Source organism: Scaptodrosophila lebanonensis, unplaced genomic scaffold, assembly GCF_003285725.1.
Source record: "Scaptodrosophila lebanonensis strain 11010-0011.00,11010-0021.00 unplaced genomic scaffold, SlebRS2 tig00001412-arrow-pilon, whole genome shotgun sequence".
Taxonomy (NCBI): Eukaryota; Metazoa; Arthropoda; class Insecta; order Diptera; family Drosophilidae; genus Scaptodrosophila; species Scaptodrosophila lebanonensis.
In genome coordinates, this window is record NW_022060739.1 from 10,302,726 (window position 1) to 10,323,294 (window position 20,569).

At 37.3% G+C, this 20,569-nt stretch overlaps 1 protein-coding gene across 3 annotated transcripts in view; it reads left to right on the top strand.

Annotated features, from left to right (window-relative positions):
- The window catches only part of LOC115632024 (CUGBP Elav-like family member 2), a 124,391-nt gene that overhangs the window by 86,803 nt on the left and 17,019 nt on the right, over window positions 1-20,569 (top strand). For all 3 annotated transcript variants that reach the window (XM_030528969.1, XM_030528970.1, XM_030528971.1), the window contains 3 exons: window positions 12,517-12,698; window positions 12,780-13,077; window positions 15,194-15,412. In XM_030528969.1, coding sequence (XP_030384829.1) covers window positions 12,517-12,698; window positions 12,780-13,077; window positions 15,194-15,412 — 699 coding nt within the window. The remainder of the gene's footprint in view (window positions 1-12,516; window positions 12,699-12,779; window positions 13,078-15,193; window positions 15,413-20,569) is intronic.

Sequence of the window (20,569 nt, forward strand, 5' to 3'; positions counted from 1 at the left end):
TTATTAAATAACTTCAAGTCTTTTATAAATAAGCTCGGTTTCTACCTAAATTGTGACGTTGTTGTTGAGCTTAGCGATCAACTGCGAATTTTAAAGATAAGCCAACACATGGAGGCTACGGACTTCTTTTTACAAGATTATTTGAATCCCATATTTTTCTCAGTGCAGCTCTTACTCCAGCATATAGTTGCAGGCATTTTGTAATCTAAGCGTGCGCGTTCGTCGGCTTTTGGGTGTCCAGGCGTCTAGTTGCCATTTTATGCAAATGAATTGGTTTTTAGTGAAATACTTCACACTTTGTTGTTGTTGGCCAGACCTAGTCGGAGTTGTAGTTCTTTTTGTTGTTGTTGTTGTAGCTGAGTAGAGGCGCCACATCTTGCTGCTGCTGCTGCTGGTAGCGGTTCGTGGTCCTTGGGCAGTGTATAAGCATTCTGGCAACGTGACAAGCAGACAACTCGACTTGAGTGACTGACAGACTCTCAGACTGAATGAATGACTGACTGACTGACTGCCCAACTGACTGACATTCCCAGCTGACTGCTGAGCAATGTGTGCCTGCAGAGCTGGGCTGACCCTTAAATGGTTGGAAAAAAAAAAATGGTGTAAACAGACTCAACTCAACTACATAAGGCCGTAGATTACATGATTTGTGAGACTTTTGCTCTAGAGGATTTGGGTTTGAGAATATTTGAGCAAAATCTAAGTCTAAAAACGATTCACTATAAGTTGATATTATTTCAAATGTATAATTTCATTTTCAACAATTTTTTTTTATTTATTTATTTATTTAGTAAATCAACAAATAGTGCTGTCGATACATATCCAAAAATTATGATTTATATTATCACATAATGTTATTTAATTTAATTTATATTTAATAATACAAAGTTATAATTTCAACTTGAAAGATAAGAAAGCCCAAGAAAAAACTATACAATAACATCTACTAATGCCTCCGACCCGTTAGGGGAATTTTATTTGCCATTTGGCCAGCTATGCCCCGAATCACAGGCTAAAAAAATAGTAATTACAGAAGGAAAAGTAATTCTATTATTTTAAAGCATTATTCAAATACAAATATGTATTGGATTAAAGTGTCCAAAATAGTTAGATGTCAGGGTCAACGGCAACAAACATCGACTGCTTTATTTCAAATGTATAATTAATTTGGAACGACAATTATTTTAAGGCATTCTTTTTTCAAATACAAATATGCCTATTTGAAACGCTTTGTATTCGATTAAAGTTTCCAAAATAGTTAGATGTCAGGGTCGCCTGCGACAAACATCGAGTGATTTATTATACTATTGATTGCATTTTAAGTTGCGCCAACAACTTTAATTAGCCTTCCTTTACTTATCCAACACTTTCTAACTAATGTTGTTTTAACTCTTTAAACTCTGAAACTAAACAAGTATTCTTCCACTCTTTAGTGCTGGTTTATAAGAAGAAAAAAAAACAACTCTATTAAGTCACCTACGCAAATGGTTCAGTTCCCCCAAAAACAACAACAGCAACATAGTAAACACAAAGCTTGCACAGTCCCTCTCCCTGTGTCTCAAAAACTATTTGCATAAATTTCATTCAAAGATATTTTCTTGTCCTTTTTTCCTGCTCGTTGCCTCTGCTGCTCACAAAATGCTTGGTGGTAGGCCTAAAATGTCGCGCATATTTCAATACTTGTTAAAAAGTTTCTCCTTTCCTCCTTATCGCCGGCGTGCCACACAGTCGGTCGGCGGCGCCCAAACTAAAAGATGTCATAATCATAATCAAGGAGCAGGACTACACAAGTAAAGACACCAACATGGTCTTTTTTATTTTTTATTTTTTGGACAGCACCATAAAATGCAATAAAGGAAGTTGAAAGTTGTGCTGTGACACAAAAACCCATTATTATAGTTACACACTCGTGCGCACACGTACATATTTCTGATCATTGCGCAAAACTTTTAACCCCTGCATAATGGCCGAGGCATTTTTTGCCCTCTGAGTGACTCTCAGGATGTGTAAAAATGCAAATAATTCGACTCACCCACAAATGTTTGAACGGACGAGGCTCGTCCTCGTTATTGTTATGCTGCTGTTTATTATGTTGTTGTTATTGCTGCTGCTGCTATTGTTGCTATGGTTGTTGTTGTAAATATTGGCCCGCATAAACTATACGCACTACACAACCAACATACTACATACTTTATATGAAAACATGTCCTTTTTATTGCTTCTACATGAAAATTTATGTTGAGTTTTGTAGTTGTTGTCAGTTGCTTTAGCCTGTAATGGTTTTTGTGCAACCCCAGCAACAAGATAAAGGCCAGAGGGGAAAATGGCTTATTTGATTGCCATATATGCTCGTACATGTTATGTCTGCATCTGTGTGTGTGTATGTGTGTGTGTGTGTGTGTGTCCTGTCTCGCAGTTGAAGGACAGTTTTCTTCTTGCACGCCCTGCTCGGCTCCAAATGTCATATCGATTTATTAACCTGTGAACTATTGTTTTCGGTGTATGGGTGTGTGTGGCCAAAAAGATTGACCAACTGAAGGTACTTGGACATTGTTAGAGTGATAAATGAGGAAAAGTCCTGCATGTGAGAGAGAGCATGTGTGTCCTTTGAAATTGGGTGTTTGAATTTATTTCTATTCAGGTTCCGTTTTCCTTCTTTTTTTTTTTGTTTTTTTTTTGTGTGTGTGTGTCTCTCTGCTTCCGTAAAGTGTTAGCAGTTATGCCATAATGGAAATTTATGCCTCAAGCTGGAGGGCAGAGCACAATGTTCGGGCAATTTACGGTGATATTATTATGTATATCGATGGGGCGTGTGGCCAAATAAGCTGCGAAATAAGCCATGATTGAGCCGTTCATTAAAATGCATACGAAATTATACTATTTCGAATTAGCATAACATTAAGTTATAGTTTAAAATGTATGAATGGTTGAGGGAGGAGTTAGTTAATAATCCAGCAAAATAGTAATACTTTTCGCCGGGAGCCGAATCTGCATTAATTTGTTGAGAGGATTTGTTTTTAAAGAAATTATTGAACTGAAACAGTTTCTTTTTAAAGAAATTATTGAACTTGGAGAGTTTCTTTTTAAAGAAATTATTGAACTGAAATAGTTTCTTTTTAAAGAAATGATTGAACTTGGAGAGTTTCTTTTTAAAGATATTATTGAACTTGGATTTTATATATTGTTTTTAAAGAAATGTAGCCAAGAACACGTATTACAACTTAGATAGATATGTTCCTTTAACGACCAACTGCTAACTTCCTTAACGGCTTTTTCTCTTCTGCTTTGGACGAGATACAAATTTCTGAATGGGACTTATGAGTGGGAGTTATTTAAAACAACTGCTGGGTGTTATTCCAATTTTCCTGCACTGCCCATCAGACATAAACGATTTAGCAACACTTCTTATACCAGAAAGTCTTCGTCAAAAGCATGTATTCTATTATAATTCTAACAGGATATATTTGTTCAACATTCTGGCCCAAACCTGTAAGCAGCCTATGGGACAATCAAATAGACCTACTTTTATTTTTGCTTAGAAGGATACGAATCTATGCTTCCTTGATGTGGCACTAAGGATTCACTTGCTATTTTAGTTCTATTCGAATGATGCAATAATCGTGCATTATTAATCTGCTATTAAATATTTATTATTATTTATCTTCGACTGCAACTAGAGATGCTTCGATCTACTTTTGCGACTAGAGCTTTACTTAAGAGTAAGGAAAGCGAGAAGGCTGTGCCTTACTTGCAGTTTCAACTTTTCAGAAGTCCATTTGAATTCACCATTACCTTAAAAAAATAGAAACTTCTGAGAGAGCATGCTACGTAGTATTGCTAAAATATCAAACGACTTTTGCACGCTTAGTATTTTCTCAATGGCATGAATACATTATTCGCTCAAACGCCCCCCTTATTTCACACGAAATTCGTTCAAAGGTGAGCTCAGGCCAAGCTGAGGCTCTTTAAGGCGCACTGTCTCTAAAGATATTCATCGCGCTACCACTTTGTGTATTCAATATTTCGGAAATAGATTAAAAAATACACACAGTGCCTAGAAACAAATTTCAATGCAATTAAAATGTAAATTCGCCCTCAACTTTATATGCAACACAGAATTTGAGAGAAGAGTGGCAAAAAGGAAAGAATATACATATAGAGAGAAAAAGCATACAAAATTCTCAAATGCGCCAAAGTATGGCCAAAGGATATGGGATGTCGGCAAGTTGGTTACGCTACTCTGCTAACCAAATCAACCGTGGGTGGGGGAGGTATTGGGACTTGGAGGAGGAGGGAGACTGCAAGAAAACTGCTTGAAAAAAATAAAATTTATACAAAAGATGGCATTGGAAATTCGAAGTACACGAAGGGAGTGCAGCGAACAGCCAGCAGCAATCGGACCGTAGAGCAGAGCTGAGGGGGAGACGTGTGGTGGAGGAGGAGAACGCTACTGCCGCCGTAAAAATATATATATATGTATATATACTTGTATATATGTATATAAAATTCACATTAGAACGCGCGCGAACACAGTTTATTTTTTCGGGTTTCGCTGCTAGATTGAAATGGCACTTTTTCCCCTTCTTTTTCAATTTTGTAATACACTTGCAAAAAGAATCATAAATTTGCAATTTCCAAATGGAAATTATGCAATAATATAAATTGTTTTGAATGCCAATTACATTTAGGCTAAACTTCTACATCTTAGTAACAATTTAGACTGACTTGGTGCAAATTTTTAACCGTATAATTTGTAGGAGCTGGAATTAACTTTAATTATTTATCATAAACGTGGCATACTATAATTGTCTCACATTTTATTTGCAATGAATTAGTTTCTCTACTTTTTGTATTGTCTTGGTTCTATACATATTTTTTGAAAGCATGATGAGTAAGTAATTTTTTAAATTATTAGAATTTTAGAACTTTTTATAAATGTGTCTTGAAATACCAGAACTAACTAGTCTTACGCTGGAAAACTATACCACTTTTCTAATGTCTCAGGTAGAATTAAATTAAGGCCATTGTGTTACCTTTGAATCCGTTTTATGGGTCTTATAGGTCCACTATCAACCACATGGTGTTGCCCATGTATTTATTTGTTTCCACAATTTCCAGTTTTGTCTGTAAGAACAGTTTGTTCCTTTAATATTTAACAATGATTTGTAATATTATAAATAGAAGAAATTAAATCATTTTCATGTTCAATAGAAATAACTAACAACAATAAAAACAGCCCAAGTTATTCATTTTTAGAATATAATATTTATTTTTGAGAACTTATAGCATTTTCCATTTTAGAAATAATCCAACAAGAGCAATTATTATTGATATCTACGAGTATTTTTTAAAAGTGGCGAACGAAAGTGCCGCTCCTTGTGCACCCCAGCTCGACTCTTCACTGCCATCCTTTTCCTTCCTCCCCCCACCTCTATGCCTTGCTCTTGGCTGATTCTTGGCTGACTTGTTAGCCAATTTTTGCAGCCGCATGCCAGTCGAATCCTTGAACGCTCAAATACAATTGCTTTATGCACAATCCTTAGTCGTTTAGTAGTAGTAGTTGGGGCTCAGATGCAATATTTTCCATTCTTTTTTCGCGCCATTAAAATTTAAATTTTATACGGAAAATATTTGCCATAATTTTTTGGCAGCGGCAGCGAAAAATGAAAAATTTAATAATGAATGCCCCAATGGCTGACTGGCTGGTTGGCTGGCTGGCGGTAGTTGCTGCTGGCATGGTGGGTGGCGGTAGCTCGCCAAAAATTTTCATTAAGTGCCAAGGTAATATATTTCATTTATGTACGATCCTGCTGCTGCTGGTTGCCCTTATTGTTGTTCCCCCTCCCCCCTCTCCACGCTCCACTCTCTCGCTCGCGTTGCTGCGTGCTGAACTCGGAGCGTGGCTTATTGATAAGTTTGCTGGCGCCGGCCGCAGCGCTTGATTAGATTTTCGACTATGGTTGCCGCAGCAGGCATGGCTCTGAAAATGCATGTGCATAAGCGAGTAAGTCTCTCGATGTGTGTGTGTGCGAGTGTGTATGTAAAAACCACAATAACACCAACACCAACAACAACAATAACAGCAACAATTACAACAACAGTCGACCAGCATGATGTTGCTGCTGCCCTTCGCCAATGCTGTCGCCTCGTTGCACTCATTGGCGCAACATTATTTTTGTGAAAAATTTGTTAAATATGCCAAACACGCAGCGATGCATGAAAAGTGGCGAACCAAACCGCCGACCGAACGGCGGGCGCTGCTCTCCTTGGTGGGTGGCAGTAAGGTAGTGAGGCAGTAAGCCCGTCGCCAACCAGCCATGGCATTGCGTACGCGCGTTACTCATATTTGTGACATAAATAAGCTAAGCCAATGCTTTTCACACATACACACACACACACACACACACACACACACACACACACACACACCCACACACAAATATTGCGACCTGTTTGTATATAGAGAGGGCATGCGGTTGCAAAATGGCGCCCACTAACTTTATTGAGATTAAAGGTGGCACCCAACTCGTGACTACATATTTCTATTTGTTCTACAAGTAAGAGCACGATTATGGTGTTTAATTTTATGAATTGATTTTTTCTTTTCAAATTGTTCCTCGAAATGGGATTCCTTTATTTGTCATGTGATGAATAAAATTTGTTGTAATAGGTGTTATAATTTTAACTTTAAAATAAATTAAATTTAAAATAAAATAATACATTTCTGGACATATCTGCATATATTTCTAGAATATAATGGTGTACCAAAAGACAATAGACATCTAATAAAACTAAATATCTACTTAGACGCAATTATTTTAATGCTCTCGTACCTGCTAAGCATTTCCATTGTATTTTGTTGATTTTTTATAGCTTTTATATTAAAAATGGAAATTATACATTTACTTACTTTCTTTAAGAAGGAAAAACTTTTTCCAGACTTTAGATAAAATCGTTGACTTTTTAAATTCAAGATTATTCTTTTTGCTGCTTAAAACAATAGAGGAAGAAAATAGCCTTTTTGGATGCCAAAAAAAAAGCTTCTTTGAATGCCTTTTTGTCACAATTTTTACAATAATCAGAAAAAGTTGTTTCTGAAACTTAATTAATATCATTTTAGGATCCAAATAAAAGGGGGAAAGACGTACAAACCTATCGAGTTTATTTAAACGAGGTTAAAAAGCAGATGAAAGAACTTGTTGATGACGGGAGAATCCGGTCATTCCGATTATCCTACCATTCAATAGGCCCAATTAGGCAAGAACAAACCTTTTTCGGCTTTAGACCTCAAAAGCAGTTTCCGCAGGATTCCTCACTAAATTTTAAGCCCTTGTTACAATTCTTTGCTTCTTTAGTAAAGCGTTCCATCGTGCTGAGTACTTCAAACCCCACTCACGATCACGTCAGCTGGCCATCACTAATCGGCAATGTCGTCATCGCAGTGTTGTCGTTAACGTCGATGTCATGGCATTTTGGGAGTGCGGGGCGGTTTGAGGTTTGCATTTGGCTTTGGGTTCAGGTTGAGTGGCTCGCTCTCGCTCACTTCCAGTTGCATGCAAAGTGGACGACAAAAAATATATACGTGTGTGGGTGTGTCGATGTGTGTGTGTGTGTGTGTGTATGAGGAGGCAGCGACGAAGTGACCGCACTTTAGACACTGCACTACACCTGAGTCGACCTTCTCTCCTGCCAACAACAACACGGATTGGTTGCAGCCTGCCTGCACTTAATGCGCGCCACTAGAAGCAGATTAGTTGCATTACGCTTCGTGCTCTTAGCCGTGCACAGCCATATTAATATTTCAAAGGATGGATGGGGTCAGTCGGCAGGTTGACTCCTTCGTCCGTCCGTCCATCCGTACGTTCGTTCGCTCCTTTTGCCTGCGCTACGTTAAAGTGGCAGTTGAAGTTGCAGAAAGCCGTTTAAAGTGAGTTTAGTTGCAAATGAGTTGACGTTTTCAAGACGATTGGAAATTATTGTTTTTTTAAGGTTCCCTCGCTAGGTCTGGATTTTGTACTAACAAATTTAGTGATCAGCCTATAAGAAAAAACTTCATTTATGACAGTGTAGGGAATTGCTAAGAAGGCTTTAGAGGCACAAGTGATTGTGGAAAACTCCGCTCAGAATATAGACAGCATCAGATAATATATTATAGTTAGCTTCAATAAGGCTTTGGATTGTTATACACTTTTATATATGCTTGTTAGTTAAGGTAACAACTAATGAAATAATACAATTAATGCGTATTATGTGTAATGCTGTTTAACACTCGATTTAAATTATTTTTACTTTACTTGCCTTCAAAACGACATATACATAAATAGTTGTACTTAAAACGGTCAGCGTTTTCCAATCAGATTTCAATTCAAAATATTTCTGTAAAAATGACAGTTTTCGGATACGTTGATTGATTTTGTAGAAAAAAGTCTATTTAATAAACGAAATTTGATTAACAATAATAAATTTGTTAATAGGGCTTTATAAATTAGCTCCTTTTCAATAATTTACTCATTTCATACGATTAGCAATTAACCATCACAACATATAAGTATTATTATTGATAGTCGAACTTTGGAGTACTCTCTCATTCATAATTCATTCAATTAATTCCTAAAACCTTCAAAGATAGCAAACCCTCCGTCGTAAGCCCTATGTTTACAAACTTCAAATTCATTTGATGTGCACGATAACATGCTTATACTTTTAAGAATGGAGCAGAACTCTCATTTATTCTAACAAGTAAATTTATTTACATTAAATAAGTCACAGATTTGCTTTTTGAAGAAAAAAGACATTGTTAAATAATTTTCGTCACTGTAAAAAAATAAATATAGCCTAAATCATTTACCCTCGAAAACATGACAGTGCTTTGATTTCCAAAAGCCTATTCTATTTAATCAATCATTAATCAATGAAGAATTGTAGATCTCATTCCAATCAGAAACTAAATAACGCAATCTTTTATAGTCAGTATCAGGATTATTATCCGATTTCGATCCCTTGTTTTATATTCTGCATGTATTTTAGCCACGAATCGACTGCCTGATTGACGCCAACTTGTCTGCTCCTTTAAGTAATAACATCAGAGATCTCGCTCCGGCGATTGCTTGCAAGTCGCCAGCGGGGGCATTTCCAGAACTATTGGCAGTCAGCCACAATCATCAAAAGTCAAATTCAATGAATTTTAAATTTTTTTCCTCCTATGCATGCAACCTCCAACCATCAACCAAACAACGAACCAAACCCCAAACCCCAAACCCAAACTAAACCCAACCCAACCGAACCCAAGCCAACCAACAAGCAGCGGAGCGATGACTTGGCAGAATTGCTGCATTGCTGTTGTTGCCACTTGTTCGGATTATGATAATGTAGCTCAAGTGCAGTTAGTTGTTGTCGTTGTTGTTTCTGTTGTTGTTGTTGTTGCTGTTCTTGTTAGTGTTAGTGTAGAGTTGTGCGCTTGCGATAATAATAATAATAATGCAAGTGCTGGCGCCATTGCAGGCGTTTGCATTTGATGATAACATTGATGATGCAGAGTTGTGCGAAGTTGAAATGCCAATAGCATTTAGTTGGGTGGGTGGGGTTGGGATTGGATTGGGGTTTTGGCAATGGGACTGGGACTGGCACTGGGGTTACTTGTGTTGCACGTTTCTGCCTGCCAGCCAGCCAGCCAGCCAGTCGTTGCGCATTGCAGCACGTAAGTGCAACGCATTGCTGCTCTGCATTCATTATAATGCAGCCATTAAATTTCAAAATGCATTTGCGGTCTTTAAGTTGTGGTCGGAGATCATCATGACTACGATAATTGTATGGTTAAGTGCTGGTTTTATGAATTGAGTGGCAAAATACTGGTACTTAGAGCAGGGGTGGAGGCGAGCAGGGGAGATATGGTCAATTGTTTATATTAAACGGCATGTAAGAATAAAAAGTAAAGTTTAACAGCAGCTCAATACATAGACAAAGTTCTCTAGCGTAGTTAAAGTTCGTTAAAGTTTTAGAAAAAAGAGTTCAAATCCTATTCTTGTTTGAACTAAAACTGCAAACTGCTGCTACTAAGACCCGAACTAAAGTAAAATATTCTCTAAAAATAAAAACGAGCTTAGACTTTACTTAGTTCGTACCGTTTTGGATGGCTTTTTAAAGCAGTTTTGCTTAACAGAAATTTTAAAATATTTGCTTCATACGCTGAAAATAAACACAGCATACTATGTTACTCAATTTATTTAAATGAATTTAGTTTAGTAAACCCAATTGCGCTTTTATTGGACGCCGCCCTGCCAACATAATAAAATGAAAATGTTTAGCAAATATTTAAATATTCCAAAATTTGCAGAGAAAATATTTCTTGATTGATGCTATTGAGGCTTGACTAAAAATCAATTTTTGGCCCATAAGCAGCTTAATTATAATTTTAATTGATTTTCGAAAACAGATTTTACACAACGTCGACATCAGCAGCAACAGCAACAGCAACAACAATTTGTAATTGCCACATGCCCCAAAACTGGGGCTCCCTCAGCATTATTTGCCTGGCACTGACGACACTCACAATTGGCTTTGGCAACAATTTTTGCATTTTCGCAACAAAATATTAATGATGGCCATCCAAAAATTATACGCTGACAAATTCATGAAAAGCATTTGGCTCCGGCAATTATAAACTAAAACACATTTCGCACCTAAATAATAGTTATTATAATAACAATAGCATTGCATGTCGGTTTCTATAACAAATGGCTGCCCATTTGTTGCTGCCATCGTAGGTGCCTAATGAAAATTTACCAAAAATGTAGCTGTTGGTTCGCTGTCGACGCTTAGTGGGCGTTGCAGCTTATATTGGTTGCACAAATTTTCAATTCCATTGCCGTAACATGCGGAATGTGGCATCGATTTTGGCCAACAGAAATAATTACATTCGTTATGCGACTTTAAAACTAGCTGAGAGATAATAAATGTGCCTTTTTAACATATTCTCGTGTAGAAATATATCGCAATTGAAACTGCTTTTCTCATAGAGCTATGAAGCACACTCCACTCATAAGGTTTTTTTTGTAACTCCTTGCTGAGCGGCTTTTTGTTGTTAACTTTAATTCAATTCTTACTTCTACTTCAATTTACTTTAAGTTACTCTTCATTAGCCAAAATGAAAATGCTATCAAATGTCTTCATAAATTGGAAAAAATTTAAGAATTGTAAAGTAGGATAGAAGATATGGGGGTAGAGACGGAAGCTAAGTTGGCTGAGAAATTGGCTCTGTGGTGGAAAAGCAATGGATGTTTATTTAGCTTATGATGCAACCATTAAGAAAAATTATTGCGCTAAATGTTTAGCAATTGAGCTAAATAAGAGAATAAAAGAGATTAGTTTAGAAAAACTGCGCTCAAAATAAACTTCAAATGAAATTATTACTTTAATTTTCGATTGAAATAAACTACAAATGAACAAATTATTTAAATTTTCCATTGAAAAATGCCTTTGATTGAAATAAATTACAAATGAACTAATTATTAAAATTGTCGATTGAAATATGCTTCCTAATACTCGACTAGGAGACTGTAGCCTGATCCAATATAATATTGTAAGGTGTGGTTTAATGAATATATACCATAAGATATATCTATCTAGGACTAATAAATTAACATTAAATTAAAAAAAAAAAGAAGCAAATTAAATATAAATTGTAAATTGCTTGCCATTAATATTTGATTGGAAAAGCGCCACAAAATGATTATTTATTCAATTTTTATGTAAAAATCGCTTGCAAATAAATAAAACACATTTTAGGAATTCCACCATTTACTCTCCACCTCTACCTTTTCGCCAATTGTTCGTAATATATTCATTTGCAACATTTAACTCGTAATTCCTAATTTGTTTATGAGCGAGCCAATAATTTGATAACATTTAATTTGTTGTGCGCCACGCATTGCGCTGGTCTGTGCCTGTGTCTGTGTAAATAAATTAACTGCCAGTTGGCCAAACACAGGGGCCACCCATTAAAAACACAAAGACTGCAAAGCGGCGAGGGAGGGGTGGACGAAGGATAGGTGCGCCCCAATGCCCCGTCCCGCGCCCTTATTACATTTGCAAATATTTGTCCAATTGCGAAAATGCCGCTAATTAGTTATCGCATGAACAGAAACGCGAGAGCGAGTTGTTGTATAATTTATGCAAAATTAATTGAGCACTGCACAAATGGTGAAATGAACTTGAATATCTGGGCCCGAACCGGTCCTAGGCCACCATCATTCATTGTCGCCCAGGTGGCCAATGTCAGTGCCATTCGATATCTCTGGCTAAGGCCGACTTGCGACCGAGACTGTGGTTTACAATTTCATGGCTTTGCATTGTTTTTTTTTTTTTTTTTTTTTTTTGCAATGCAGAGGCAGAAGCTGCAGTTTCCGCATTTGTTGTTGTTCTCTCAAGTTGAATAACATTTTTCACGCAACGATTAATTTACCAAGGCATTACGAATTGCGAAAAATAATAAACTTGTATTTGTTCTCTCGTTTTCAGAACGCAAGCTATTTGTGGGCATGCTAAGTAAGAAATTCAACGAGAACGACGTGCGTAAACAATTCGAGGTATACGGACCCATTGAGGAGTGCACGGTTCTGCGCGATCAGAACGGTCAGAGTAAGGGTTGTGCCTTTGTCACATTTGCCACAAAACACGCCGCCATATCAGCCATCAAAGCGGTAAGTCTAGCACCAATTTCAACTCCCATTAGAGTTAGAAGCTCTGCCCGAACCAATAATACTAATGACCCATTTTTACAGACTCTGAGTCAAAACAAAATCATGGAAGGCTGCACCTCACCGCTGGTCGTCAAATTTGCCGATACACAGAAGGAGAAGGAGCAGAAGAAGATTCAGCAGATTCAGGCGAATCTATGGAATCTGGCCACCAATATTAACATCCCACTGGGTCAGACGGCCACCACAGTGTCGACGCCCATACTGCCAAACCCACCGCAACAACCGTCGCCAGTATTGGGCGCGGACGCACTGACGCCGGCCTCCATACAACTGCTGCAGCAACTGCAGGCAGTGGGACTGCAACAGCAACTGTTGCAAGGTAGGACTCCATACTTTCTATTATTTTCGGGGCACACAAGAGCTTACAAAAATATTCAGTGCTTAAAAGGGCGATACAAAATTAGTTAATAGAGCTGTCAAGTTAGTAGTAATAGTGGCGTTATTTCAAAGTTTCGATGGGTTTCTTGTTTCTTCTTATTTTTATTTGCAACTCATTTACTTACTAACTAAACTTATTAATATTCTTTAAATGGACGCCATGAAAAGTGTTGTCAATAGTGATGTAAATATACATCGATACATGGATGTATCTATTTTAACACAAGCGATTGTTTTCGATTTTAACTCGATGTTTTTAGATTCGATGTTTCGATCGATTTTTATAAATATATCGATGTTACGGACATTCCTAAGCAGGGAAATCTCAGCAAATACACAAAAGTAATGAAACTGTGATATGGAATGGTGTCTTAGCAGTTCTTGAGCATTATGCATTTTAAATTTTAAAATTAAATAAAAATTCACGCTCCTAGCTTCTTTTTATACGCCGTAATCAAAGGGCACTATAGTTTCGGGTGTATATAATACAAGTATTATGAATTGATCCCGCTCGTCATTTTCTTTCATCTCTTGTTATACCCCGTACCCGTAGGGTAAAAAGGGTATATTAGGTTTGTGCAAAGTATGTAACATACAGAAGGAAGCATCTCCGACCCCATAAAGTATATATATTCTTGATCAGCATGACGAGAGAAATCGATCTAGACATGTCCGTCCGTCTGTCCGTCTGTCCGTCCGTCTGGATGAAAGCAAGGATCTCAGAAACTATAAAAGCTAGAATAACCAAAGTTGGCATCCAGATTCTCCTAGGTCCGAGTAAGGACGAGTTTATTTTATTTTTTTTAATTTTCCCCCCCTTCCCCCGCGACAGAATTTCGTCAATAGCGTCCACATTTCAAATGCTACCTAAACCAAACTTCGCACACATAATTTATATATAATTGTCTACTGTTGTATAAAATTTTATTCAATTCGGTCAATTCTAAGAAAGGTTATTAGCAAAACAAATTCTCGCCAGTACAACCCCCACAAACTGCAGCAACAAGTTCGCTCTTCTTCTTCCTCTTTTTGCTGCTGCTATGGGCGCATATAACTCAGTGACGGAAGTTTACCTGGGTACAGGGTATTACACTGTCGGGCTTGCTCGACTGTAGCGTTCTCTCTTGTTTTACATTAAAAAAAATCATCGCTGTATCGATGTTTGTCATGGCGATTTTTATTTCCGATGTAAAATATCGATGTTCATTTCAGATTTACATCACAACTAATAATATATTTACATTCATTTGCTTTTAAGCAAGTCCTACATCTATATTTCATTTCATTTGTCTAATAACTTTACCTAATAAACAAATTGTCACTAAACTGTTCCTTCCAACATTAATTAGGTAAACTGGTAAAAATATTTTATTTTATTTATTTATTTATTTTATCATTTGTGCATATATGTATATATTTGTGCGTACCTTCTACCTTCTCAAAGTCGATTTAGCAATACTATTGTTAGTGATAAGAACCATCAATAGCTAGAGAAAAGAGAAACCATCGTTGTTAATGCTTGTTAGAGAATAGCCGAGCAATCGATAGTGGAATCTAAATTTTCTTATTTTAATCTTTTAGGTAAAAAGCAGATTAGAAAGCTAATAATGTTTCAATTCAATTTCTTTACTCTTCCTAAAAACGTTTTCAATTTGCAAGTGATATAAAGATATGTAAATGTTAAGAATATAGGCAGGTAGGCCTTTTCTACTTAATGAAATAAAATGGAGAAATATAAGGCCGAAAAAATTATACAGCCAGCAGTGGATTTTATTAGTTTTTTAATAATTATTTTATTCAGAACTGCCGAATATGAAAGCTGGCTACAATTATATTTATTCTTTTATTATAAGTAGGGACTGGTCGGCTTCAAAAGAGACAAACAGAATAACAGACGATGGTCTGATCTGCCTATCAAACAGGCTGAAGTAACGTTTATACTTAAAGATCACAGATTGGGTTTGTGGCTCTAGATAGATTATAATTTCCATGTTATTTATATGTTCCACAATATGTCTAACCCAACACTAATTCTTCTATTTCTTTCTCCTTTGTAGCTCTGACGGGCTTAGGCGCTCAGACCAGCAACTCGGCAACGGATACGACGAATGCAGCGGCAACGGCTGCTGCGGCCGCTGCTGGTTTGCTGCCACCGATGACTGTGCAACAGCAATTGGCGGCACTGGCTGCCATGACACAACCTAGTCTGTCCAATGCTGCCGCCGCAGCCTCATCGCCAGGCAGTGCGCAATTGACAAACACGGCCGCCTTGTTATGTAAGTACCGCAAAGAGGTGGGGTAGGGCTTAAATTATTGACCCACTGTACAGGAAGGAACCGGGGCTGGGGACTGGCGACTGGGGGTCCATAATGTCGGGTTGTATTTGTGTCCGCTGTTAATCAACTTAACTGCGTGCCCAGCAACTGCGAATTAATAATTCAACACATCCCCAACAACAACCCCAGCAGTAAAAAGTCGGCAACTGTCAATGGCGCTGACTGAACTAATCGACCAAATTTCCTATTTCCGGCTTGAAGGAAATGGATGCTCAGCAACCGACCGTTGGGCCTGTGCCGGTGCCTGTCCTTCGATTGAAACGGATGTCGAAAATATGCCAAATGCCAATTGTAGTTTGACATTTTTGTTGGTTCTGCCTTAAATGCCTTAAATGTTTGTGGTGTGGTCGTTCATCGATTTCTAATTATTCTGTCGCCACTAGCACATACTAGTTGTATATACTACAAATACTATAATGTACATATATTCAGAAGTTGGTTGTTGCTGCATTTAATGACTCGCAAATTGTGGGCTGTTGCGTTCGTTTCGTTTCCCTCGCTGTGTGTTTGTTGTGGCCTGCCTTTTTGGTAGAAAATGTGTTGCGCCTGCAGGAATTTATGGGCTCGAGGGCTGCTGCTGGCTGCAGTCGTTTCCTTGTGGTGTTTGCTTTAGCCAGCCCCCATTAACCAGCATATGCGTTCCTAAGTGATGCTAATTGGTTGCTGTTTTCTTAGGGCTGTGTGCTGGCAATTAACAGCATTCGTGTTTTCTTTTGAAATAAAGCCAAAAATAAGTTGTTTTCTGATTTATGGATGAAGTATCTATATGAAATAGCCTTTAAACTAATTCATTTTCTTATCTCGATGTGTTGACAAACTCGAGTTCGTAATAAATTAAGTTTCAATTGTGTCCATTATTGAGAAAATTATTCTGTCTGCCACAGAATAATGAGGATACGAATGTAGAGAGAATGCATATTAAACAAATGTTAAAAGAAGACTTGTTTGAATGTTGTTTTTAGCAATGTTGCAAGAGCTTCCAGCGCTTTAACTAGCCGAAGTATTTCTTATGAATGCAGTCCTGCAACCTTGAAAGTTTAATTATGACAAATTTCTGTTCAATTCATTGTCTGGTCATACCCTAAGGCTCCTATCTGAACGAGCATATAGGTGTTCTTATATTAAAAATAAAAAATCCAACTACATTAATTGATGCTTTTGCTTAAGGAAATAAAAACCTATTTTCTACCCAAGGAACAAATTGGGTCGTTAGGTCCTTGCTATTATTTGTGCTCTTTAAGAATATTTCCAAGTAGAACTTATGCAAATAATCTTTTGTTATGGATAGAAAACAGTTTGAATTTGTCTAAAGGAAAACAATAATTGAAATGGATTATTTTCGCCGAAGCACAAAAGCCCATAAATACGACTCACTACCTTTTTCTGGCACTTAAAATCTTCACTCGCATATATGAAAAGCAGTTGAAGTAAATGCCATAAATCGATCATTCCTGTTCCTAAGTCCTTGTCGAGCATTGTATTCAATTCTGCTCAATTAGCTGACTATTCTGCCCCAAAAACGTTGCCACTTAAACGAAGAAATTGCCCATTCACTTGTTAATGGGCAATTAGCCGAAATTTTCCAGCTGAAATCATAGAGAATTCGATTTTCTGTTCGCCCCAAACTGTCAATCTTCGTTAAAGCTCTAAAAATAAACTCGACTTCCTCGCCAAATCAGTTGAAGATAGTCATTTCATTTTCGCTTATAGGTTTCCATGCCACTGGCTAAGCCGGAAGGGCTTTTGTTTATTATGGAAATTATTGTTCATTGAATGCCTAACAACATTTGAAGTGTATTGCTATAAACAGCTCAACAATCTACTAACAATAACTCTTATCTCTCTTTCTATTTTCTCCCTCTTCTTACCAATTTTCTCCTTTTTTTCTGAACAATTGCTTAACAAATTTAATGTCTTTAATCTACACATGCAGGCCTCTTAGGAAAGACGGCGGCCGCCAATTCAGGTGAGAGCGTAGCAGCTACAGACAAAGGAAGAGCTTTATCTTCCTCTTTTGTGACTTTTCATCTTCAGTTTGCTTTCCTTTTTCTTGCCACCATTGTTTGATTGTTATTTGTATTGATTTTGTCGACGTCTTGAGTTCCGCTTTCAAACATCAATAGCTTTTTAATTTGCGCTCAGCAGCAGCGCGCTACTTCAACTTGTTTTTTGTTGTTCTTTCGTTGTCACACTCGGAACACATGCAGCGTACAGCTCTTACATGGACCCTCATCGTCATCACCATCATCATCATCATCATCATTAACATCAGAGCTACGTAACGCTCACGTGCGCGCTTGCGTAACGCTTTACGTCGCGCGCATTACAAAAGTTGATGACCGTAAAGTCAACCCGAACCCGAACTCGCACTCGAACTCTCGAATCCAACCCAAGCCAACCAAGTCAGAAGTTACAACACTCTCTTGCGAAATTAACAGCTCGGAACTTATTGCACTCACAACTCCCAGTCCTCTCTGGCCTCATTGGCTTCTTCTGCTGCTGCAGCTGCAGCTGCCTTGAGCTTCAACTTCAGTTTCCTGTTCTCATGTCACGCTGGGGAAATTGCAGTGCTGGCCGCCTGGCCCTGCTACGAGACAAGATGTTTTCATTCCTCCATTTTGTGCTGCAAGCCGGCAACTTTAATTGTGTGACTCGCAGCATATTCAAAATGCGATAAAAACCTATGGCCCCATAAGTTGGGCCAAGAATTATGGCTGTCAGGCGCGCTCGCACACTATCCTATCCTATCGTCCGAATTTTTCAATAGACAGCAGCAAGCACAGAAAGCAAAAACTTACAGCTGCTAAGAAGAAGAAGGAAAAAAATGAGAGTGGCTTAAAACGACTTGGGTATACACTATGAACGAGTATTTCAAACTAAATAAATAATAATCAAATTTTCTACAAATCTAAATCACTCGCAAAAAACACTATTTCACGACAGATTAATAGTAGTATTTTCTATCGATATCGTATACTTGTTATGCTGGTCTATCGATAACTTCAAGCGCCATTTTGGTATGACGTTTGGTTTAACAAAAACTGAAGATTTGAAACCATTTCTTGACTCTCATTTGTTATTAGATAGAAAATCTATTGGTACAAGTTGTTTAATATTTTATTTATTTATTTCTGAAAAAGAAATGTCAATTTCAAGTCATGGAAACATAAAAAAATTCCAACAATAAATATTTATTCAAATTAAAAAAAAAAGAGAATAAGCAATGAATAATTAATATTAAAAATTTGCAAATATTATAAACAGCATTACAGAGACATACGAGATGATTTGCTAAGAAAGACTTTTATTGAAATTCAAGTATATAAATTAAATATAATAATAATAGAATTATAATATAAATAAATTAACTTAGCTATGCCTATGGAACGGCTAAAAAACTAAAATTTTGATTAAATAAAAAATAATTTGTGCATATGATCAATGAAAAAACTTCAACAAATCCCACTGAATTCCATAGTGCGTCATAATAATGAATAATAGACTGAAATCTGGTACTATATACTAACGAGCGTTACCAATTTCCAACAATTCAAAAAATAGGTATACTAAATATTCTTTAACTCTTAAAAGCCTTTCATTAAGTAGGAGAAAAACTCCCACATTAAACAAAACATCTTAGCTGGCTTTTATGTTCCTCTCGTTTGATTATCATTGACGGCAAAAAAGATTTGATAAACATAAAAGCTTAATTGAAAACAAGACTTTATAAAAAAACATTTTATTAAAATTGATATCAACTTTGTTGTCAGGATGATTTCAATTTTAATAAAATTGTTGGCGATTAGAATCAACAACTGACGCTCTTTGTAGCTGTGTTACCAAAGCTGCCATAAACCTAAACAAACCGTTCACCCTTCTTTGGGCGTAGAAAGCGTAAAAATGCACGAAAAAATTCCCTGAAATGCCGAAAAAAAGACAAAGTTGCTGTAAAGAAAGGCTTTTGTCTGTCCAACTTTAACGCAGAAGGCAAAGCCTTGATCCTTTTTCCCTCGGCTTCTCGCTGGCATCGTTTTAAAGTGGTGGGCGCAATGCAGCAGCTTTTGCTAAATTTTTAACTCCCAAATGACAAGAAAAGAAATGCCGACTCATCCTCCCATTATGTCACGCTATGCCGTTGCTATCCTTAAGCGCCGTTCCCCATGCTGGGTTGCCAGTTGTCCGTTGCCTCGTTGCCGGCTTGCTTACTTAGTAAGCTATAAGCCCCTTTGAGTATTAAGTTAATTTTCTGAGAATTTTAGCCGCACACAAGAACAACAGCAACAGAAGCTTCACTTGACTGAGTGAGAGAGTGGAGAGCGGGGAATAAAAGTAGCTGACTTTACCAGAAATATGCCAAAAATTAAGCCGATTTTGTGTGTGTGTGTGAGTGTTTGTCTGTCTAAACTATACAGAGGCATTCAAAGCCCAACCCTCCTTCGTCCACTTGTTTGCTTTTTGGGTTTTTTTTCCTGTTTTCAAGATTCTGGGCGCTCATCATGTGCCACTTCAACGATTTCGGGCACTTAATTTAATGAAATATTAAAAATTCTTGTAACCCAGCCCAGGCAGCCACTTGTACGCGCGCGTGTGTGTGTGTGTGTGTGATTCGAGTTTATATGCTGCGTGCCAAGTGCAGCTGACAGCGCCAGAAACGCCTATCTGTATGCTATACTTTTGCCCCTCTATTTAGCCTTCTTGGCAAACTGCTTTCCTGTTTCTATTTTGCTTTACTTGTAGAAAAATATGTAAGGAAAGAAAGCCAGAAACTTGCGTGTGTTTCTTTCAGTTTCTTTCTGTTTAGCCTTTTCTTTTTTTCTTTGCTTCTCCTGTTGTTCTGTGCCGGAAACATAAACTAAACTACACAATCACTTTCGAGCTGGCAATTGTTGTTCGAGTTCTGACCAAACGAGTTGTTATTGCAGCTAACAACATATATATGTGTGTGTATGTGTGTGCGTGGATTATTTTTATTTTTTATGCGCTGCACATTAAATGACTGGGCTTTGTTTGGTCAACACAGTTGACGCATTGAAAGGGCAATTAAAAATATAATAATTTAAATGAACAATATGCGGCTTGGATTACAGAAAAACTGCA